Source organism: Hyla sarda, chromosome 5, assembly GCF_029499605.1.
Source record: "Hyla sarda isolate aHylSar1 chromosome 5, aHylSar1.hap1, whole genome shotgun sequence".
In the NCBI taxonomy this organism is placed as follows: Eukaryota; Metazoa; Chordata; class Amphibia; order Anura; family Hylidae; genus Hyla; species Hyla sarda.
The window spans coordinates 74,384,597-74,409,026 of NC_079193.1; the positions used below are offsets into that span (position 1 = coordinate 74,384,597).

At 40.1% G+C, this 24,430-nt stretch overlaps 1 protein-coding gene across 10 annotated transcripts in view; it reads right to left on the reverse strand.

Annotated features, from left to right (window-relative positions):
- DNAH11 (dynein axonemal heavy chain 11) overlaps positions 1-24,430 on the reverse strand; it is a 324,054-nt gene that overhangs the window by 12,842 nt on the left and 286,782 nt on the right. For 9 of the 10 annotated variants that reach the window (XM_056519699.1, XM_056519698.1, XM_056519697.1 and 6 more), the window contains 9 exons: positions 14,354-14,494; positions 12,534-12,704; positions 10,164-10,286; positions 9,529-9,722; positions 7,853-8,001; positions 7,383-7,510; positions 6,723-6,950; positions 5,445-5,636; positions 1,605-1,724 (listed from right to left, as the gene is read on the reverse strand). In XM_056519699.1, coding sequence (XP_056375674.1) covers positions 1,605-1,724; positions 5,445-5,636; positions 6,723-6,950; positions 7,383-7,510; positions 7,853-8,001; positions 9,529-9,722; positions 10,164-10,286; positions 12,534-12,704; positions 14,354-14,494 — 1,446 coding nt within the window. Of the gene's footprint in view, positions 1-1,604; positions 1,725-5,444; positions 5,637-6,722; positions 6,951-7,382; positions 7,511-7,852; positions 8,002-9,528; positions 9,723-10,163; positions 10,287-12,533; positions 12,705-14,353; positions 14,514-18,089; positions 18,117-24,430 lie in introns of those variants that run through there. The other variant, XM_056519707.1, reaches the window with a different exon arrangement.

The following is a 24,430-nucleotide window of genomic DNA, read 5'->3' on the forward strand; positions in this document are numbered from 1 at the left end:
ATCTTTTTAAGTTATACTATGCAGATAAAGGACACTTGAATTCATTACCGAGGCTATGAATACGGGTAGGTCACCCAGGACACTGAGCAGAATCATCTGCTGGTTCATTAGAAGCAGGAACAGAATTGTGAACATTGATATAGGGAGCATTACTGCTGAGTGTAGGAGTGCCTGCCAAATCTAGAGCTGGGCTCATGAGAAACAATTATATGAAGCGTGCAGGGAGGAAAACCACTAACACTTACTCATACAGGTGACACTGTGGACACAGATACTGTTATTAATCACGATCACATGACAGATTATTCTGATAATTTCTCGGGAATGATATGTTTGCTCTCAATTAAACCTGTCACTACTTTCATGCTGCCCAAGCCACATGCAGCATGAAAGACTGACAGGCTCCCTTATTACTGCAATAAATTATTGACTCTTCGCTGTTCCATTTTAGAGATGTCATAGTTGTATATTCAGCCGGTAATGGGGCTCTAAGTTATCATGTTCCCTGACCCTAACTGATTTGCACAGGGAAACTTCAGTTTCAGAGTATTTGTAGCTATAAGTTTGGCTGGGAAGGCAGCTTCAAATCATCGGGGAGGTCTACTGACCCTGAACAAGAGATCTCCCTACATGCAAGTAGGGAGAGATCTGTCATTCGGAACCAGGGATATCCTAAAGTTGCCCTTTCACGCTGCAAGTGGCTTTGGCAGAGAAAGCAGTGACAGGTTTCATTTAAAGTGAAACCATCATTCCAGATAATGATCAGAATAAGCAGTGTATACTATATATAGCAGTGTGTGCATTATATAGCAGTAAGTACATTAATAAAGCTGCTGCATATTGGTCATTGCATCTGACTAGTACATTAGTTGGGCATGCAAATAAAATAAAAAAACGTATCCACGGGATAGAGGATAAATGTCTTCACATGGGAGGGGTGGTTTGACCTCTGGACTCTCCAACGCTTCCATAGAATTAAATGAATTGCCTAGCTTCTAAACCTCCAGGATGCAGGGAGAGCTGGGGGCCCCGGTATGGAGATCACGAAGGGTTTCAGCAGTCGGACCCCCGTGATCAGACACCTATACCCTATCCTGTGGAAAGGAGATGCATTTTTGCTGGACAATAATTTTAAATAGATGTAGGTTTCTGGTTGAACAAACATTGCACAAAAAGGACTGTATTGTGATCAATTTTCAGAAACAGACATACACATATTCGTTCATTTTGGATGACACTGGGTCAAGCACACATGATCTTTCTAGGAATATCTTCTACCTGCCCCACAGCCTTCATAGATCTTTCAATAACCAGAAGCACTGTGGGAGGGTGAGTGCCGTACCTACATCTATTGGATTTGTTGACTTGATAGATCTCTCCCTATATCCAAATATTAATCATGGCTGGTGGGGCAGGGAGAACCTACCAGGACTGCTCCAACTACGCGAGGTTTTGGCAGGATGAAAGTGATAACACGTTCCCTTTACCTCATGTGTATGAGTTGCCCATTCTTACATGCTACTAAAAGCACTACCAGCTAAAAATCATTGGAAAAAAAAACCTGAAGAATTTGATAAAAAAAAATATATTATTATGTGTCTTACCAGTGCTGGACTCATGAACTCCTCCAAGTACGTCTGACATAACCTTCTGTCCCAGTCATCTGTTATGTGGCCACCATACATAATCTCTCCAAACAGGTAGCGCAAGTCCTCCCATGGTACCTGCATTACATACTAAATACATTAGTAGCATAATAAGTGAGGTAAACACATTTTGTACATTTTCCTGGATATATATATTGTAGCTACAGTGCAGTGGAGAATTAGATTTTGTTATGTTTCTAGAGACAATTAAATTGAACATTTGTGTCTGCAATGTCAGATCTGAGTTGCAAGCTTGGTACACTCAGGTCAGTGCAGCCCTTTAGAAATTTCAGATAAACTAATGGACATTTATGTAACCACAGCCATCTAGTTCCCTCATATTTCAATACAAAAACCTACTGCACAGTGGACAAAGGCCTAAAATATGGGGGAGGGGGGAGTATTAAAAAATCAAATATCCCTATGCAAAAAATATAACATGCAAAAATAACATACTGGCCATTGTGACTAAAGCAAACATACCAACCTAAAAAGAATGTTACAAAGGACTACAAATACTATTAAAAAGTGTAAGTTTATAGTTTAAAAAAAATGAAAAATGATAATACATAAAAAAAAAAAAAAGGACAAAACAGCAACTGATAAAGAACATATACATGGTAAGCCCAGGCAGTACAGTATAATGAACATTTTATTAAGAGTGAATGGCAATAACAATGGTTTCTGTATAAGGTATGGCAGAAAGATACCATGCAGATAATAATTTATACAGGTGGAGCAATAGCACAAAACTGCAGAGCAACAAAGCTCTATAGAAAAAAAGAGTGCAAAGCATATAAACAAACAGTAATAAAGTGCATATGCTTATCCACACAATAAAGAACTGCCAGGGAGCCACCGGACTGCCATGTGTCAGATGAGAACAAGCACATTGTGCCAAAAAAGGACCTTAAATTCCAGATTCAAATAAAGTACAAATCCAGAGTTTCTGAAAACAAAAGACTCAATGACAATGCATTTTGGATCCCCCTTCTTCAGATCATAGTCTTTTCATTTGTATAATATTTACAGGTGTCTTTTTAGTGTGGTGGATCTTAACATTTTCAACAAGACAATGGAGACGCAGTTACCACACCCTGGATTTATTTTATTATATAAACAGTATATGCCCAGGGTTTTAAGCACTTTGCGCACACATTGAGTCCCGGCCCACCTAAGTATTATTTTTCAAAGTCACCTTGTTAATCTAATGAGTACGGCGTAAACTTGTTTTACTTCTCAGATAAAATCACTCATCTCACCTTAATTTCATCTCAAGTAGAGTATCAGTGGGAATGTCACAACAAGGTGGCATCCCTAATACATAAAAATGACATGCACAAAAACCTCAGTGTTATTTATGTACGTGACGCGTTGCAAATTGCGTCCATCATCAAAACTAATTGTAGTGATTATTAATGTAATGTTGAGAACTGTCAGATTTGCTGTATGTAATTACATTTCTGCAAATGCTTCATTACCTGCCTAATGAATAAGGAACACACGTACATGTAAGGCACTGCTATAGTCACCAGAAGAAAGGGCATTTACCTAGATGCTTCTCACTTTTTAGGATAACATTTTTATAAGGGTGGTATATGCTCTTTGTACAGTATGTAAGCTCACGTCCGTTACAATATGCAAACATTCTTTTGCTTCCCTAAATATTCTTTCAGCGGAATCCCACTCCTACATAACATGAGTGTAGTTAAAAAATGGAATACCAGGCAACCCATTGGTTCTGCTCTGAAAGAAAACAGACATGTTTTCCTAATCCTGTACAGCCCCCCTAGATCTACCAAAACTGCCTAATTCCTAGTGTACAAAATGAAAGTCTAAAAAGGGCCATACCGTTTGAATAACTGTTGGCTGAACATCAAATCGGCCGGGAGTTATCTCTCCTTCATAAAATGAATGGCACCTCCTAACATTCATGTGTTCTCTGTGGGGACAAGTAAGCTGCAGCCTGTGTCAGCTTATCTCTCCCAGAACAAAATGGTTGGATGCCAAAGATCAAGCACAACCAACCATTCTCTCCACTTACATGATCTGAGGAGAGTTGGGAGGCTAACATACACATTAGGGAGTTGGTGAAGTCAGCAAGTTCAGTCGAAAAGTCTAAAACTGGCCATAGCCTTTCAACAACTGTCGGCCAAATGATAGATTGGCTGGCAATTCTCTCTCCTGACTTCACCATACACATGAATAGCATGGCCGAACATTCATGTGTTCTCTATGGGGACGGGAAAGCTGTCTCTCCAGCTTATCTCACCCAGAACAAAAGGTCTGGCACCAAAGATTCAGCACAACCAACTCTTCTTTCCAGACATCATTTGTGCAGAGTCAGGACATACACCATAGAGTTGACGGTACCCGCTGAAATCAGCAGGCTTAGCCAATTTTACTATATGGAGTATGGGCATCTTAAGAATACTCCAGATTGATAAATCTGGCAATAGAAAGGGTCAGCACAGAGGTCACTCCAGTCTAGCTGTTATTCACTGGAATGCTACCCCCAATACTACATATTTCATGCAAGGATATAACATCATAGCCAGAGTTCCTGGGTACAGACTTTCTGCTTTAGTTAGTCCACCATGAAGTGCAACAATTCGACAGGACAGGTCTGCCTTTACTGAGCACCAAGCTGAATAAAAGGAGATTGATCCTGCCAAAATGTTGCACTTTTTTGTGAAACAAATTGAACATAAAGTTTGCACTCTGGATGTCTGGCTATGTTGTGATTTCCTTGTATGAAATGTATATATATATATATCTGGCACATCTTAAGACTATTAGTAGGCACTGTCGACAGCTCACTCCCACGTACTACAAATCACCTGTGCTTGGACTGGCCGGCAGCGCCCCGGACCGGATTGCAAGTACACAGAGAGGAATGTCCAGTGCAGAGTGTGCAGTAAAATGGGAATTCTTTATTGACGGATCATGGAAAAAGTACAGGCTTTCTGTGCACTAAAATTGTGCCCCAAAATTTTTGTGCATTTTTGGCACACGGCATCAATTTTCTAACCATGCCCCTTTCAACGAAGCTGCACTGTTTCCCCAATAAGCCATGTCCCTTGCCGAACAACGCATATATATATTTTTTTGCAACCTATGCAAAATACTGTTAATATGTTGTGACTACCAAATATTTTGTACAGTAGCTATAATAAATCGGGGCCATAATGTTCTGGGCATAGATCTTATTGGTAATATGATTTAAGCAAAGAATAGTTTAGAGTCTACCTAAATATAAATTGTAAACGTATACTACATAGGTGGTGCAAACATAGGCAGGGCTTTAGTTTGAGAACGGAATCTATGGCTTTTCTCACTGTAGTTCAAAGAGACACAAAAAGCTCAGAAACGACTAACATACCGTATTCTATGGGAATAACTGTTCTAAAACAGGATAACAAAGTATCTAAGCAGACATGGAGTGGTTTTCTTACACAAAACCACTTCAGTTGTAGCAGCTGTTTTTCCCACATGAGGTTTTGTAGATCAATAATGTGCACATTAATAACCAACAGCAAAGAAACACTTCTTTGTATACAGGATACATTTTCCAACTTACTCATATGATTTGTAATGGATGAAAATGTTTATTTTTTTATGTAATTCATAGATACAGGTATAAACGCTCAACAATCACACTTACTAGGGGTCTAGCTAAATATGTCAATGTATGTAAGTGTGTATACTAGAGGTTTTCCAACAAACAGTGTATGAGAAGAGTCTTATAAAATGAAATATTATCAGGTTAGTCAGGCTCGGTTATTGCACATCACCTACCTTTGTATTGGCTTCTAAATAGTTGTATAGCACATTAACACATATAGTCAGATCTCCAGCATTGAATGGATAGCTACGATTCCAGCCTTGAGGACCGAATTTAAGTCTCCCAGCAACAGAGGCGTGAAAGTAGCAAAGTGAGAAAAGGATGCTCTTAAATTCATGTTCTCTCGCACACATTTCCAGTGTGTCCTGGAAAATACACAGACATGGCATATAATGACCAAATAGAGTACAAATACAGTATACTTTGATCTTATCAAACACTGGGGGGGGGGGGGGGGGGTGATTTATCCAAACCTGTGTAGAGGAAGAGTGGTGCAATTGTCCATGGCAACCAGATTGCATCTTCATACTAAGGCTTCTTAAAAATAAAAAAAGAAGCAATCTGATTGGTTTCTATGGGCAACTGCACCACTTTTCATCTACACAAGTATTGACAAATCTCCCCATATAAGGAAAGCGGTCATCCCATTCACCCACAATAAACCCAGTACACTGGATTATAGTGCAGGTGAACAGGAGACCGATGCGGTCTGACTAACATACATACCTTCAGTCCGGTGTCAGTTAATTGTGCACTGGAGGCAGGCCCGCCAGGTGAATTTGAATATTCATGGACGCTCGTCATGTGATTGCACACATCAATATTCAAATGTACCCGGTGTGCCCATTTCCAGTGCGCTGGACTGAAGGTACGTATGTTAGTCAGACCACATTGGTCTGTTTCCTTTAAACATCTACAAAGAAGATCATTTAAGCAAGAAAAATCAAAAGACTATTCAGTAAGATAAGCTACGTCACTTTATTGTTAATGTGCAAATTTATTTATTGGTCATCTTGGTGGTTCACTTATCAGGCATACCATTAAAAACACCTGTCTAATATTGTGTAGGTATATCAAAATACTTTGACCTGCTGTGAAATGGGTGCCACAAAACCTTTGAAGGGGTCCTGTGATATTTGGCACTAAGGTGTTCACAGTAAATCTGCATACCTGTCAAGTCATAAAAACATTTGACATGCCAATATTTTTTTTTATTGATCTGGGTCTCAGTGTTCAGACCCTAATTGATAACAAGAACGAGCTGGGAGAGAGATTGTTTTTATTTTGAGATTCAGCCTGTTTGCGAAATTGCCTAAAAACTTTGCTGGATACATCCCACCTCTTGACAGGCGCTATCATCACTTCACCTGACTGAATAGGGTACCTGCCCCTCACGATCAGACACTTATTCCCTATCTTGTGGATGAAATAAAAATGTCTCCCTAGATTACCTGGTCAAAATTGTACAGTGCAGAATGTAGGTTTGCTAGCATTCCTGTGGGCGGCTCATTCGTGATTTTGATGGAATTTTCCAGTATTCCCTGAGGAATAATATGTTCATCTGGCGTTGATGCTGGCTCAGCACTGATGAAGATTCGGTAGTCCTCATGGCTCCCAGTGCTGTACTTGTCGAGAAGCTTTTCCAGTGTGACCAACCATTTGGCCACTAAATGAACATTCTGGGCAAAGAAACAGATACACTTGTCAAACAGTTGTCAATTCTGACAATGTCAACTGTAGTCCGGGAGCAGAAACGGAGTCCTCACTCCTTGGTGCTCCACTTCCAGCTTGTAATCAATCAAAATAGGATCCTAACATAAGGGTCCTATTTTGATTCCAGTTAGTAGTATACCTTCTGGGATGGGAGTGGGCAGCAGGTACCATGTTGAGATCATTGCATGTGGGCAAAGCCATCCCCATTGGCCATGCAGTGGCCAATAGCAGCACAATGGTACCTGCCCTTCCTGTTTTGGAAAGTATACTTAGGAATCGAGACCAAGCTGGAAGTGGAGCATTGGGGAGCGAGGAAAGGTAATACTTTTTCTGCTTCCTGGACAACCCCTTTAATACAACTCTAACTGAGGAAAAGTTATAGCAGGTATAATGTTTACCTGCAGGATCACCCAGTGTCCCAGCTCTGCAGCTTTTTCCATAGTCTCCTCTGCTACCTTTTCTTGTCCCTGGCCTAGTGAAATGTTATGGAATTTTCCAGAGTCTATAGTGAAGCCAAGTTTATTACCTAATAAATAAATTTAAAAAAAACATAAATAATTATAACAGTATACAGCAGTCAGCATTCAAGTAAACAAATAGTACGGTGACTGCAGGTACAGAGCACATGGTGGGCACATCGCCACGGCATACATAAACAACTTATCAGTGGGGGTGCCAGACATTGGACCCCACTTATCTATTACTGATGGCCTATCCTGAGAATAGGGGTAACACAGCTAAACTAGTACTGTGGCCCCTGTATTCTTAGGATTGGTGGAAGTCCCAGATGATTATAATGTAATGGTACATTCTAGCGATATGGTAATTTGGGATTATCTGCTTAGGAGGTAAAGATAATGGAACTTACCAAGTGACTCCACATCTTTTAGAGGGTTCACTCCAGGAGACAGAATAAAGAATATTGGAGTTGCTGGGCTTGTCTCTTCATAGGATTTGGCAAAGTCTGGACGCGCTCCCTCCACATACTTTGAACCCAGTTTTTCCTCCACAAAATTTCTAATAAGGGATAAACCCAATAAACACATAATTATAGACTGGTAGATTTCTCAAGCTTTTCAAAGTGTTAAAGAGGTTATCTAAGAAGAGGAAAACAGAGTCAATTTCTTTAAAAAAAAAGAGTGCCCCATCTCTCCTCTGGTAGTGTGTGGTATTACATCTCTGTTCTGTTGAAGGGAATGAAGCCAAGTTGTAATACCACACACAACCTGAGGACAGGTATAGTGCTGTTTTTGGAAGAAATTAGCTTGGTTTTCTCTACCTATGCCTTTACACTATCCAATCAGACCAACATGTAGTAATACGGCTGCAGTCTGTCTTCTCTACCAGATAACTGATCTACTGATCTTACATTCATAAAAATGTGATACTTGTTACATGCTTGTAGCATGTAACATGTATCTGAAAAAAATCTGTTTGACAACTCCCTTTTCGAAAGAAAAAAAAAACTATTTTGGAGCACAATTTCTTACAACTCTGTACGGTGGGGCAACTTAGTTATTCCTCACAATGCCCAAATAAAGAAAAACTTCAGCAGAAGGGGGAGTTTTTCAAACTTTGGCCATTGTGCGGGATATAAAAAAACAAAAGAAACATCTACTTACCTCCAACAGTGCCTGCGATGTCCTGCTCTGCCCCCACAGCAATCGTTTTCCTAAAGGTACAGTCTGACTATGGTGTACAGAAGCACTGGGTCCGGATGCTTCCGTAGACGAAATGTCGCGCTGCAGCTTCAGGAAGAAGATCGCTGTGGGGGACCAGGGCAGACACCGGAGGCATTGCAGGAGCGCTGGAGGTAAACATGGAATTTTTTTTATATCCTATATAGCCACAATTAGAAAAACAAACCTCCTGCCAGAGTTCTCCTTTAATTGCAGTCCAGGCCCCATGATTGGTCAATGGATCATTTGTACAGCCCTTATTTAATCTTTGTCGGCTTAACAATCCCCACAGGGCAACGTGCAGCCGAAAGATCCAATTAGCCAATGAATGAGTGTTTTCTCATTCATCAGCTGATCACTGGCCCTTTTACGCTGGACAATTATTGGTAATGGGTCTTCCTATGAATGCTCATTCAAACCGCTAATGGTCCATGTAAGGGGACCTTAAACGGGTTCCTGCGGTAGAAATTTTTTTTTTTTAAATCAAACTAACTGGTGCCAGAAAGTTATAAAGATTTGTAAATTACTTTTATTAAAAAATCTTATTCCTTCCAGTACCTATCAGCTGTTGTATGCTCCAGAGAAAGTTGTGCAGTTCTTTCCAGTCTGACCACAGTGCTCTCTGCTGACACCTCTGTCCATGTCAGGAACTGTCCGGAGCAGGATAGGTTTGCTATGGGAATTTGTTCCTGCTCTGACAGTTCCTGACACAGACAGAGGTGTCAGCAGAGAGCACTGTGGTCAGACAGAAAAGAACAACTCAACTTTCTCTGTTGTTGTGGTTTATTAGTTGCCCTGGGATCCTTCAGGTATCAGAGATGTCACAGTTGGGTCCTCTTGAAAACTGAGTATGTAAAACACCAACCTGATGGCATAGGTCATTCTGTCGGGACGCAGCGCACGTAATATAACCAGTTTTTGTAAGGAGGTCTTGTTTTTCCACTCCTGAGGCAATCTCTCCTTCTCTGGGCATTCTGACTCCACCATTTTTTTCCATCGCTTTGCTGATCCCTCAATATCTCTGTCTAATCCTCTGAATTCATCCAGTGAGGAGATCATCTAGAACAAACCAAAACATTTTCTTTCAGTCAGCATACTAAATTTTATGTGCAGTGCCTGCTAGATATAGCCTAGAGCAGTGTATCCCCAACAGGAGGCCTCCAGCTGCAAAACTACAGCATGCTGGGAGTTGTAGTTTTACAACAGCTTTAGGAAACTAGGAAACTGGCCTATGGGATGATTATGTATTGCTGCAAGCATCCTATGATTACTTCATTTACTAGGTCAGCGTGCCTCCAGCTGTTGCAAAAACTACAACTCCCAGCAGGCCGGGACAGGCATGCTGGGAGTCGTAGTTTTGCAACAGCTGACGGAACACTGCTTGGAAAACACTGGTCTAGATTTATACTATTGTGCAAGACATATGAAAGGAATATTTTGTTTATACATTAGCTTTGTAGTACATACTCTTTAGCCCTACAAATCGATTTCAGGGATTACCTTGATAGCGCTCCATGATAGAACTGACAGGAAGTCGACTGGACTCTGGTAAAGTTGATCAACAGGAAAGCGGAGCAAGAGGTCCAATTCCAAAGAATCAATTTCCTTGGATTTTAGAAGAATCTTTTAATCAGGGGGAAAAAAAGGAAAAGTTATCTAGAGTAATTGTCCACATAACGATCAGGATACATATCCTGAAATAAATGATATGGCAGGAACCTATGCAAATACACATGTCCTACAGAAATTATCAACACTTGTCCTAAGTTTTTGTAAGAAAATAAAAAGTCAGGAAAAGTTTTTGTAAGAAAATAAGTCAGGAAAAGTTACAAGTCAAGTAATGCAGTTTCCTTAAATAAACATTCAATATCACCTTCTAGTTTGAAATTTTATTTACATATTTATTATATAAAATGTATTAAAATTTACCTTTTACACTGATGTTATTAATTTTAAGGAGTATTCCAGCCTTTGAACACATGATGACAAATTATAATACAGTGTAGTGTAATATGCTTCTATTACCTACATGCACAGCTTTGTCCTGTTTTTATGCCTGAAAGTGCTGTAGTGCAAATCTTTACTGTTGTCTCTGACCTTTCCCAGCATTCCATGTGACCAGAGACAATATATCATAAGTTACATGTCTCCAGGGGGTGTGGCTATGCTGAAGAGGGTGGGTGCATAGCAAGTAAATCCCTTCACCCTGCTATCCACCCAGCCACTGCAGCATAACCACACCCCCTGGAGACCATGTTACTTATGGCATATTGGCCCAGATTTATCAATGAATGTCTACAATAAAGCTATTTTCCTACGTTTATTTGGGTGGTGGGTTTGACTAGCGTGCATCTTATTTATCAAGAAGGTGCAGCAGGATGATGAATTTTGCGCAGCTCTGCTGTGGTGGGAAAAGCTCTACCACATACACTTTTTCTAGACACTTGTGAGGGAGGGAAGTAGACACTTTCCCGGGTCCTGAATTTGGCAGGTTAGGTGTCTTTACTTACTTTCACAGAGCTGCCGGGACATTTTTACTTGCATTTTAGATGCTGCAATCAAATGTGATTGCGGTGTCTAAGGGGTTAAAGCCAGGCATCACTGTGATTAGTGATATCTGGCATTAGAGATGGTTCCTGGTGGCAGATAGCCCCGAGGACCACCCAGCTATGACCCACGCTCAGCTCCTGAACATCTGTCATAGAAGGGGAGTGGGACGCTGTCGTCCACAAGAGGTTAAAAGTTGAATTGCGGAAGGTAGAAGTTATTCTCACGCCTACTGGTAGGTGAAGTAGCTTTGCACCTAAAAAAGTACCTTTGCGCACAAAATAGTGACTTTTGACAAAAGTCGCATATGATAAATACGTGACCACTGCATGGTCAAAAAGAAAAAGTTCTACGGGTATACAAAAAGAGTAAAACTGTCTATATCAAAAGACGCATAAAAGTCACTAAATATGCTGCTTGCATCTGAACTGCACCAAAACATAGACAAAAAAATGCTCTAAAAGCAATGATAAATCTCCCCCATGGTCTCTGGACACATGGAATGCTGGGAAAGGTCACGGACAACAGGAAAATAAAAAGACTTGCCCTAAAGCACTCCCAGGTGTGGGCCCCATGCACAAAATGGTACAAAGCTGCAGATGGAAGTAATATTACACAGTATTATAGCATGGCACTATAAGCTCAAATGCTGAAGAAAAAAAATCCTGGAATACCCCTTTTAAGACTACTGATACAAGATCCAGCTATTTGCCTGCTTCTACTCTCAAAAATTAGTCATTGTCGTTCCTACCACATTTAAAGGGGTTATCCGGCCAAAGAGCAGCACCCGCATTCTATGCGGGGCTGCGTCTCCAGTCTCAGAAAGCTCTTTGTTTCCAGAACTGGGAACGTAACGCCATGCCCCCTCATGACGTCATGCCCCCTCCCATAGACATGAATGGAGGGGTCTGGCGTGACATTACGAGGGGGCGGGGGGTTACATCCCCAGTCCTGGAAACAAAGAGCTTTCCAAGACTGGAGACACTGCCCCGCATAGAATGCGGGTGCTGAACGGACAGGGGATAAGATAGGGATAAGATGTCTTTGGCCAGATAACCCCTTTAACAATCAATAGCATACAAAGATTAGAGAAGCTGTCTAGGATTAAAAAAAAAGAAAAAAGGATCTGTTCCAGGTTCTACTATTGTTCATGGAGTGACCTGGAATTGATGCTCAGCCCCACTGAAGTGAATAGGGATGAGATGCAAAAAACAGTCTTAGCCCATTGATAAGAATAGTACTTTTTTTTGACAAAAAGCAAACTCTTTTTCTGAACATGGATAACCCTTTAATCTGTAACACATTTTATGTTTAACAACTTACCTGAAATGCAATCTGGGAGAGGAACGTGAGTTTATCCTTTTCAAAAAGTCCCTGGCTTGTGTAAAGAAATGCAGAGTAGGTGATGCATTCTGTAAGGTTGAGTACTCTCTCTTTTACATCTTCTGATGCTTCTGCTCGTCCAATGGCTTTATGGAAAACTGCATTAAATGCCTATAAATTATAATATGATGGAGGCAAAAATAATAATTAAAGACTAATAAAATACATGAACTGTGCCATTATTATCATCTTGCTCATAAGACTAATATTAACAATATACATGCAAAGTGCACGCATTGAGGACGCTGTTACACAGTGCAGTTTTGATGTGCAGTTTTATAGCCAAAACCAGGTGTGGATCCTATTGAATTAGGTAATATGAAGAACAGATGCCACTTCTACTCTTTTTTTTAGAATCCACAACTGGTAAGGAATAGATTAAGAAAAAGCAAAAGAAAAATAAAACTGGAAGTAGCATGTTATCTGCTAGGCATGCTGGGTCCTATCTCCATAGTGCAAAGTCGGCTATTAGCAATGAGAGCTAACACAATGAGAACTAGACTCCAAATTGGGGTAAGTGATAGCTCTTTGTAATCTGGTTTACCAACACTCTAATCTCGTAAATTGGTTTAGTGCAGGTGAACCGATTGTCAGTTTCACTTTAAAAAGGTTGTCCTGCTAATAAAACATATCAGTCTACACTGCCGAGACCAATTCAGAACCCCAATTGTCAGACACTTATCCCCAATCCTGTAGATAGGAACAAGTGATATTTGCTGGATAGCCTCTTTAATGGGAACATCATCACTTTCATGCAGCCTGAGCCACAAAAAATGTAAATAGTTTCTCCCTGCCCCACCCGCCTTGATTGATATTTCTTTCCTGTTTGGGTTTAAGGAGAGATCTATGAATCAAGACCGGCAAAGCTGTTAGATGCCACCAGGGACCACCTTGATGACTCGTTTTTCAGGCTGCAGGAAAGTGATTACATGTTTACTTTAAATAGTATTTTTTAGGGCTTTAATATTGTTGGCCTATTCTTGGGAAAGGCTAAGAATATTAGATCTGTCCATCTTGTGACTCCCCCAACTGATCAGCTGCAGTGCTCAGATGAGCCTTGGCCTGTACACTGTTTACCAGGCACAGCTATGTATATTTTGTAATGGCTGTGCCTAATATTGCAGCTTACTGCAGCTCAGTCCCATTCAAAGAGGGTTGCCCAAGTGAAACAACCCCTTGATTCAGATGAGGAGTCGGACCTATCCAATCTGATATTGATGGCTTATAGGTCATCACTACTTAAAGCATACCTGTCGATAATAAAAAATAAAACCTATAACATGTCCTAGGGACATTCTCTCCCTGCTCTGTGTCTATGAAAAGAGGACAACCCCATAGACTTACATTATGAGCCTGTCCTGGTCATGTGACCAGCGCATGCACTTCTTGGCTAGTTTTTGCAATCATTCGGTGTCTGAACATTCAGACCCTGCCTGATCAAAACTACTGATCCGCTTCTACAACATAAAAGACCATCTAATACAAATATATATTATTTGTTATATTATTCTTAGGATGTACTTTTTTCATTTTTAAATAAATATAATATTTTTCAAATAAATTGATATTTTCAATGACTTGCCATTTTAGCTCTCCACACACCAACTATTTAATATAGACACGTGTTTGTAGTATTGTAGCCCTATGATATACAGTTTCCACAGTCATGAATAGAGGCAAGAAAATGTCAAAATGGAAAGTGCAGTGGGAGAAGTTGTGGTGAGCGTCTCAATGACAGTGGGCTGAGGAGACATACTTACTTTTAGTGAGAACTGGTAAATAGGATTTATTTTACCGAGATCACTCATAACAAAATAAAGCAGAGACGCCCTGGCGGCTGCAGGCCTGTAGTGTTCTCTGGCCTCATTAATTTTTATTTCATTCTCTTTTGCTTCAACCACCTGTCAAATAATAAAGACCCTCATGAAACCAGAGAGACATGACATTAGTATTTCTGCAAAATGCCTATAAAGAGACTTGGACATCTTGCAAATAAATGTTTCAACTTCTGTGAATTTCAAGACAGGTTCTTCAAAAAGTGAAGCTGGAATTCTGAAAGTTAGATTTTTTTCTTTAAAACACAAAAAAACTGTTTTAGGACAGAAGATATCACAATAGTAGGTAGGTAAACTATGGCATCCTTAGTCTACTTGGTTATTACAAAAAACTAGAACAATTGTCCAGACCTCCATGTAAAAAATGATATAGTCAGTAGCATAAGTGATGCTTAAGGAGAACCTCTCAGGTCCCCGGGGCCTCACAAACCAACCCGGGACCCTGTAGGTCAGGAGAGCAGTATTTTAATGCTTTTCTCCATAGTTTACTGTGATACCACAGGATGCAGAAAATTTACTTTATTAGAGGTGGATTCTGCCCCCTCATGCCAAGACAGTGATGATTGGCAACCTGACTACAGGGGGAAGCTCTTACTGGCATGTAAACTTTTAGCCCTCTGCAGCATCACAGAAAGCTCCGTAGAACAGTGTTTATAACTGAGGCCAGTGTGTGAGGCTCCAGGGACCTGACACGTTCCCTTGGATTACCTAAAATGGCCTCTTCAGGATAGGAGGAAGTAGTTCACTTTTTTGTTCCTGACAGGAATCTGCTATCATTTTAATGCTGCCTGAATCACGCGTAATTTAGAAAGGTCCACAGGAGCTTCTCCCCCCTCTACCAGTCTTAAATGGGTTATCCAGGTAAAAACTTTTTTTTTTATAAATCAACTGGCTCCAGAGAGTTAAACAGATTTGTAAATTAATATATAAGGATGAAAAGGGGGGGGGGGGGGGGGGTACCAAATGCCTCTAGATTAATACCATAAAATGGTACATGATGATGAAATTACAGAAAAATTAATCGGACTGTGCTTCACTTTAAATGATGTACAAATTTAATATAAATTGATATAAAATATTACAAATAAGACATAAAATAAATAATGCAAATCTAATACATAAATGCCTCCTACCACAGGGCCCTTGTGGGGAGGTATGGTATTTGAATACAAAGCATATATTAAAAATGTTAAAAATTGCATGTAAATTACACCGCTATCCCAATATAATGCAAACCGACATAATGTACTTTTGTACGGTACACTCCGTTCTCATGTGATTTAGAACAGTTCACAAAGTGATATAGTTACCAACTCCTAAAGGACGTCCGAGAGATGGATGTGTGGAGGCTGTGTCCAGCGCTAGCATGCACTTACGGTGACGGGCCCGGATGCCACAGGCCAAAGAAAAGATCACCGGTCAGGAAATAAATGCAGGCTCGATGGCAGATGTAGTGAAGGCTGTGTCCAGCGCTGGCATGCGCTTGCGGTGACGGGCCCGTTTGCTGCAGGCCGAGGAGAAGTCATTGGTCACGGAGTGGCTCCGGAGATGGAAATATACTCGGAGATAGATGGATCTTACTCCGGAAACAAAGGAAGGAAAACCTCGTGGAGGATCTCTCGGCGTCTGGTCGAATGGCGGATGGAATACAGCCAGGTGTGAAAACAGCAGATGATGGAGTTGTATCGGAGGTAAGTGATAGCGGTTTGTGGGTTGCGGTGGTCATGCGGTAAATATTTCTTTCTCTAGACGCATTTCAGGGTACTTTATATACGACCCTTTCCTCGTATATAAAGTACCCTGAAACGTTTCCTCGTATATAAAGTACCCTGAAACGCGTCTAGAGAAAGAAATATTTACCGCATGACCACCGCAACCCACAAACCGCTATCACTTACCTCCGATACAACTCCATCATCTGCTGTTTTCACACCTGGCTGTATTCAATCCGCCATTCCACCAGACGCCGAGAGATCCTCCACGAGGTTTTCCTTCCTTTGTTTCCGGAGTAAGATCCATCTATCTCCGAGTATATTTCCATCTCCGGAGCCACTCCGTGACCGGTGACTTCTCCTCGGCCTGCAGCAACCGGGCCCGTCACCGCAAGCGCTGGACACAGCCTTCACTACATCTGCCATCGAGCCTGCATTTATTTCCTGATCGGTGATCTTTTCTTTGGCCTGTGGCATCCGGGCCCGTCACCGTAAGTGCATGCTAGCGCTGGACACAGCCTCCACACATCCATCTCTTGGACGTCCAGCCAAAAACTACCTTTAGGAGTTGGTAACTATATCCCTTTGTGAACTGTTCTAAATCACATGAGAACGGAGTGTACCGTACAAAAGTACATTATGTCGGTTTGCATTATATTGGGATAACGGTGTAATTTACATGCAATTTTTAACATTTTTAATATATGCTTTGTATTCAAATACCATACCTCCCCACAAGGGCCCTGTGGTAGGAGGCATTTATGTATTAGATTTGCATTATTTATTTTATGTCTTATTTGTAATATTTTATATCAATTTATATTAAATTTGTACATCATTTAAAGTGAAGCACAGTCCGATTTATTTTTCTGTAATTTCATCATCATGTACCATTTTACCATTTTATGGTATTAGTCTAGAGGCATTTGGTACCCCCCCCCCCCCCCTTTTCATCCTTATATATTATTTTGTACTAGTATTTTTTTGGTGTAAATACTTTCCATTTAGCCTCGACTAATTTATATTGTGAGCTGCACATACTTTCTTTCAGATTTGTAAATTATTTCTATTAAAAAATCTTAATCCTTTCAGTACTTTCATCAGCTGCTGAAGTTGAGTTGTTATTTTCTGCCTAAGCGCTCTCTGATGACACGTGTCTCGGGAACCGCCCAGTTTAGAAGCAAATCCCCATAGCAAACCTCTTCTACTCTGTGCAGTTCCCGAGACAAGCAGAGATGTCAGCAGAGAGCACTGTTGCCAGACAGAAAAGAACAACTCAACTTCAGCAGCTGATAATTATTTGAAGGAGTGAGATTTTTTAATAGAAGTAATTCACAAATCTGTTTGACTTTCTGGAGCCAGTTGATATATAAAAATAAAGTTTTTCCCTGGAATACCCCTTTAATTGATAGCTCTTATCCGGTTTGAGAATAGAGAATAGCATGGCAGGCAGAAGCCAACAAAGTCCGCCATGATGACTCTTGGTTCAGGCAGCATGAATGTGATAACAGGTTCCCTCAAATATCAGTCCATTATCTACTGCCATTGATCACAGATAGAACCATCCCAGGCTACAACTTGTCCCCATCTCTTAAAGCACTCTGGGATTTGTTTTGCTCATATAGTGCAGAATAGGCTATTAATAGAGAGTTGTGTAGAGGTTCTTGTGTATGCCTTGTTTTTACCTGTTTTAGCTGATGGCATGGGTTTTTAGCAATATTGATTTCTATTTACTAGCTTAAATGATTTTCTAATGCTTCCTACATTTCCCTTAGATCCTCTGACTTTTTAGAGAGCCTATGAAGTCTTTTCCCTACCGTTCTCCTAATGAGATCACCTGATGATCGAATCACCTGGCTAGACTCTGGCATCCTAAACTGCTAATAGTCATAAGTGGGTATGGGTCAGTAAATACTACATGTCGCATAAGAATGATGCAGAGCACTAACCAGGTAAGTAGATCAGGGGCTTCTTGTTGGGTTCACATACAGGGGAGCAGATGGATCAGACGCGGGGGTAAGCAAGCCGTCGACGGACCGTTTACGCGCCAAATCGCTACATCAGGCCGGTGCTTGATGACGTGGGGGAAGAGGTGTGCTTTATATCAGGTGAGGGTTACTATGGATACAGCTAACAAAAAACCAAAACACCTTGAGTGACGTGTAACATCATATATATATATATATATATATATATATATATATATATATATACATACATATGTAGACAATAAGCCAATACATGAAAAAACATTAAAATCAAACCTCTTACTTGCGAATTTATCTTAGCTGACGTACATAAGAAGAACTTACATATTATTACTTGTTTTTAGTAAATACAAAAGATGTAATTTACATAAGAGCACTCAATTGAAACATATAGTTTAAGCTGAGCGGGCCAGTAGCATTTGTTCGGAGGATCCATAGCGCCTCCTTTCCTAACAATTCTTGATGTTTAGTATTGCCACGCTCTGGGGTTTCTATTCTTTCTATAGCGAAGAATTTCAGTGCCTCTGGATTACCATTGTGGATTTCTTACATGTGGGAAATAATTCTAGGGGTTCCTATCCCTGTTCTAAGGGATCTGAGATGCTCTCTCATCCTATGAAAAAGGGGCCATATTGTTTCCCTATGTAGAAATATCCACACGTACAAAGCAGGCAGTAGACAACAAATGGAGTGCTACATGTGAAGAACTGTTTAATATTTAGATCAAAACCTCCCAGTTTTGCTGATTTGTGTTTGCCATTAAATTTGCAAAAAGAACATGACCCACAGGTAAAGTTTCCTGTTGGGCGGCTATCAGTTAACCAATTGCGTGAGTAGGTTTTATTTCTCTTACGTCTGTTAATATAATCACGTATAGTGGTATTCTTCCTATACGTGATTATAGGATTGTCCTTTGTAACCTCAACCAAATCATTGTCCTGCTGGACATGTACCAGTTCTTGGAAATAGCTTTTTAATAGCCTCATTAATAGGAGTGTTTTTTTAAGGCAAATGTAAATCTGTTAGCATTCTTTTTATGTTCTTTCTTTTTATATACTGTATTAGGTCCCTCCTTGGCATTTCATCCACCTTCGCTCAAGCTGTTTCTATTACACGAGGTGGGTACCCTCGTTGGAGAAACCTATTTTCCAAATCATTGGCCTGCCTTCTGTACATTTCTGGATTGTAATTAATCCGTTTTAACCGGATAAATTGGCTAGTATGGATGGCATTCTTCGTGTGGATGGGATGGGACGAGGCATAATGTAGCAAAGAATTTTTTGAGGATTGTTCTCTGTGATGTCAATTTTGACATCCAGAAATTTGAGCGATTGATCACCATAAACATATGTAAATGTCATATTCATCGTGTTGATGTCATTGAGATATTTAACAAAGTTGCTGAAATCTGTCTCTGTCCCATCCCACACCACGAAGATGTAATCTACAAAGTGGAGAAAAGTTTTAATATATCGGACATATGGATTGGAGACTGAAAAAACATAATTGCGTTCATAAATTGCTAAAAATATATTAGCAAAAGCACATGATAAAGGAGTGCCAATTGCCGTGCCATGGCATTGTTTATACCATTGGGTATCATACTTGAAGCAATTATTCTGTAAAACAAAAGTAATGGAATCGGTGACAAACTGTAAAAAATCAGAGGACTTGTTTGTTCTCTCCAAGAACTCTCAAGTTGCCTGTACACCCGCATCCTGATGGATGCGGGTGTACAGGCTTTTGATGTCTATAGAGGCAAGGGTAAAGCCTTCTTGCCAGTGAAAATGTTCTAAGGTAGAAATCAAATCTCCTGTGTCACATAAATAAGAAGGGATGTGGGTGAGTAATGGTGAAATTAACCAATCAATGTATCTGGACAGGAACGCCGTAGGCAATCCTATTCCAGCTACGATGGGACGGGCTGGAGGAGGTTTAATGGGTTTATGTATATTGGGCAATATGTACCATTTAGGGGTAGAAGGATTCTCAGGTAATAGTTGTTCGGCTGTTTTTTCACTAAGAATATTTTTCCCAACATATTTGCGCAATAGAGTTCTTAAATTATTAATAATTCTTTTAGTGGGGTCCTCTTTAAGTTTTTCATAAACTGTTGTATATATAATGTTACTAAGCTGTTTTAATACCTCATTTTCATAGTCTTCTTTGTGCCAGACGACTATGGACTTATCAGACTTTGACACTACTAAGTCATCTCTTTCAGCGAGCCAATTTCAGGCTTCTTTTTCTCTAGCTGAAATATTCCTATTTGGTTCAGGGTACATTAATGCTTTCACCTCTGCACAGAAAGCTCTATGAAAAACATCAATCGAGCTGCCTGGAGGTACGGGGGGGATAGAACCTAGAGGGATTACCTCCTCTAAAGGGGGCTCCATCGTTACCAGGCACAAAATCGCATGAAGACTCAATATCTGCTACTGTGGACAGGATCATAATATTTTCATCATCCGGACTTCTGAAACACTCAGCAATTTTAAATCCCAGAGGACCTTTTTTACATTGCAGTTCTCCTTCTTTTGGTCGTTGCTTTGAGAAGACAAACATCGAACGGAGAGCTGTAAAAAGGAAAACATAAGGATCTCAGATGCTCTCTCACCCTATGAAAAGTTATTCTCAAGCTATCATTAAAAAAATATTTTGCAACATTTAAAACCAATAAAAATGTCACCTCAAAGCAACGACCAAAAGAAGGAGAATTGCAATGTAAAATAGGTCCTCTGGGATTTAAAATTGTGGAGAGTTTCAGTAGTCAGGATGATGAAAATATTAAGATCCTGTCCATACTAGCAGATATTGGGCCCCTTTTTCATAGGATGAGAGAGCATCTGAGATCCCTTAGAACAGGGATAGGAGCCCGACGCCTTATTTCACACATGCAAGAAATCCACAATGGTAATCCAGAGGCATTGAAATTCTTCACTATAGAAAGAAAAGAAACCCCAGAGCATTGCAATACTAAACATCAAGAATTGTTAAGAAAGGAGGCGCTATGGATCTTCCTAACAAATGCTACTGGCCTGCTCAGTTTAAACGATAAGTTTGAATTGAGTGCTCTAATTTAAATAACATCTTTAGTATTTACTAAAAAGTAGTAATTATACAGTCATGGCTGTAAATGTTGGCACCCCTGAAATTTTTCAAGAAAATTTGGTATTTCTCACAGAAAGGGATTGAAGTAACACATGTTTTGTTATACACATGTTTATTCCCTTTGTGTGTGTATTGGAACAAAACCCAAAAAGGGAGGAAAAAAAGCAAATTGGACATAATGTCACACCAAACTCCAAAAATGGGCTGGACAAAATTATTGGCACCCTTTCAAAATTGTGGAAAAATATGCATGTGATGCCCCTTTAATCTCACTTGGGGTCAGTAACAGGTATGGGCAATATAAAAATCACACCTGAAAGCAGATAAAAAGGAGAGAAGTTCACTTAGTCTTTACATTGTATGTATGTGTGTACCACACTAAGCATGGACAACAGAAAGAGGAGAAGAGAACTGTCTGAGGACTTGAGAACTGAAATTGTGGAAAAATATCAACAATCTCAAGGTCCATCTCCAGAAATCTAGATTTGCCTTTGTCCACAGTGCACAACATTATCAAGAAGATTGAAACCCATGGCACTGACGATAATCTCTCTGGATGTGGACAGAAGAGAAAAATTGATGAAAGGTGTCAATGCAGGATAGTCCGGATGATGGATAAGCAGCCCCAAACAAGTTCCAAAGAGGCATACAGTATTCAAGCTGTCCTGCAGGCTCAGGGAGCATCAGTGTCAGTGCGAACTATCTGTCGACTGGGTGCCTTGAATGTGTGCAAGGCATCATGAAATCTGAGGATAAACAACGGATTTTGGGTTGCACTGTACAGCCCAGTGTCAGAAAGCTGGATTAGCATCTGAGATCTTGGGTCTTCCAGCAGGACAATGACCCCAAACATACGTCAAAAAGCACCCAGAAATGGATGGCAACAAAGCGCTGGAGAGTTCTAAAGTGGCAGCAATGAGTCCAGATCTAAATCCCATTGAACACCTGTGGAGAGATCTTAAAATTGTTGTTGGGAAAAGGTGCCTTCCAATAAGAGAGACCTGGAGCAGTTTGCAAAGGAAGAGTGGTCCACCATTCCGGCTGAGAGGTGTAAGAAGCTTATTGATGGTTATAAGAAGAGACTGATTTCAGTTATTTTTTCCAAAGTGCGTGCAACCAAATATTAAGTTAAGGGTAACAATAATTTTGTCCAGACCATTTTTGGAGTTTGGTGTGACATTATATCCAATTTGCTCTTTTTCCTCCCTTTCTTGTTTTAGTTCCAATGAATAAACATGTGTATAGCAAATCATGTGTTACTGCAATCCTTTTTTTTATGAGATATACTTCATTTTCTGGAAAATTTTCAGGGGTGCGAACATTTACAGCCATGACTGTATATAAGTATCTACTTATGTACTTCATCTAAGATAAATTTGCAAGTAAGAGGTTTGATTTTAATGTGTTTTCATGTATTGGCTTATTGTGTATATATATGATGTTACACGTCACTAAAGGTGTTTTGGTTTGTTTTTAGCTGTATCCATAGTAACAATCACTTGTTATAAAACACACCTCTTCCCCCATGTCATCAAGCATCGGCCTGAGGAAGCGCTCCAGCGCGTAAAGGGTCCGTCGTCAGCTTGCTTACCCCCACGTCTGATCCATCTGCTTCCCGGCATGTGAACCCGACTGTACTGCCATTCAATAAAGAAGCCCCTGATCTACTTACCTGGTGAGTGCTCTGCATCATTCTTAAGCAATATTATCAGCACTGTACTATTGCGTATTAGCACTGAAGATGATTCAGGTGTGGCTTCTAGGGACTGTGCGAACGGATTAGACTGGTGTCCTATTCACATAGCATGGTATAGATGGTGCCGAGACTACCTCTGCTTTGGTTTGCTTTTTAACATTACATGTCGTTGTGTTCACATGTTGCATTTTTTCCTAATTTTAGCAGTATTTTTTCTGTAATTTTCCAAAATGACAGTTAAAATTTAGCATTTTTACCGCGATTTGTCCAATAGTTCCATTTTCCTGCGATTTCAGTAAAATAATAGCAAAAATGCAATGTGTGAACACAGTCTCAGGGGAGGTGTATAATTACTATATTCTGATCCCATAAAGACAGCAGCATATAAATGTGGGTGTGGAGGGGGCTGTGAGCAGCCAGAAGGCATCTGATAGGTGATGTTGTAATCCTGTAGTTTACAGGAAGTCAGCTGACCCAGGACAATCCACTCCCTTTGACACATTAAAGGGGTACTTTTTTTTTTTGGTTTTTAAATGAACTGATGGCAGAAAGTTAAACAGATTTGCAAATTACTTCTATTAAAAAATCTTTACCCTTCCAGTATGTTTTAGCAGCTGTATGCTACAGAGGAAATTCTTTTCTTTTTGAATTTTTTCATCTTGTCCACAGTGCTCTCTGCTGACACCTCTGTCTGTATCAGGAACTATCCAGAGCAGCATAGGTTTGCTATGGGGATTTTCTCCTGCTCTGGTCAGTTCCTGATACGGGCATCAAGTGTCAGCAGAGAGCACTGTGAACAAGACAATAAAGAACTTCAAAAAGAAAGGAATTTCCTCTGTAGCATACAGCTGCTAGATGTTTTAATAGAAGTAATTTACAAATCTGTTTAACTTTCTGGCACCAGTTGATTTAAAAAAAAAAAAAAAAGTTTTCCACCGGAGTACCCTTTTAAGTACTGTGATTCTCTGTGGGTGAGGCTGGTGATCACATGACCCAGTTACAGTAATGAACCGCATGTATGGAGCTCAGCTGGAGTAAAAGAGGTGGCATTGCAGGACTAGTGATGATCACCTATGCATGATATATGCAAAAAAAAAATGGAGTCTTCTTTAAAACTATTAATGTCATGTAAGATTATAGAGCACATTTTATGCAACAAGATAAGGAGTAAAGCTCTCAACTGAGTGCTTCCCCCGGCTCTATCTAGTGATTGTGGGGGTCTCAAAACCCAGACCCTGTCCCGTCAAAAGTTTTAAAGTGACGGTAACATTTTAAGATTGTAAACTCATACAGTATGGTCAATTCTCCTGCTGTGTCATGGTAGAATTATCTATTAGTTTTGTATTTGGATGATGTTTTCATCATGTTCTGTGTCACCTTGGACTACATCACAAATCAGTTTGCTGCTATACGTATGTGGACCTATTCTAGAAAAATAAAATATAAATTCTTATGGGCCACACTGGCCTCTTAGGACACCTCTTCTGCATGTGAC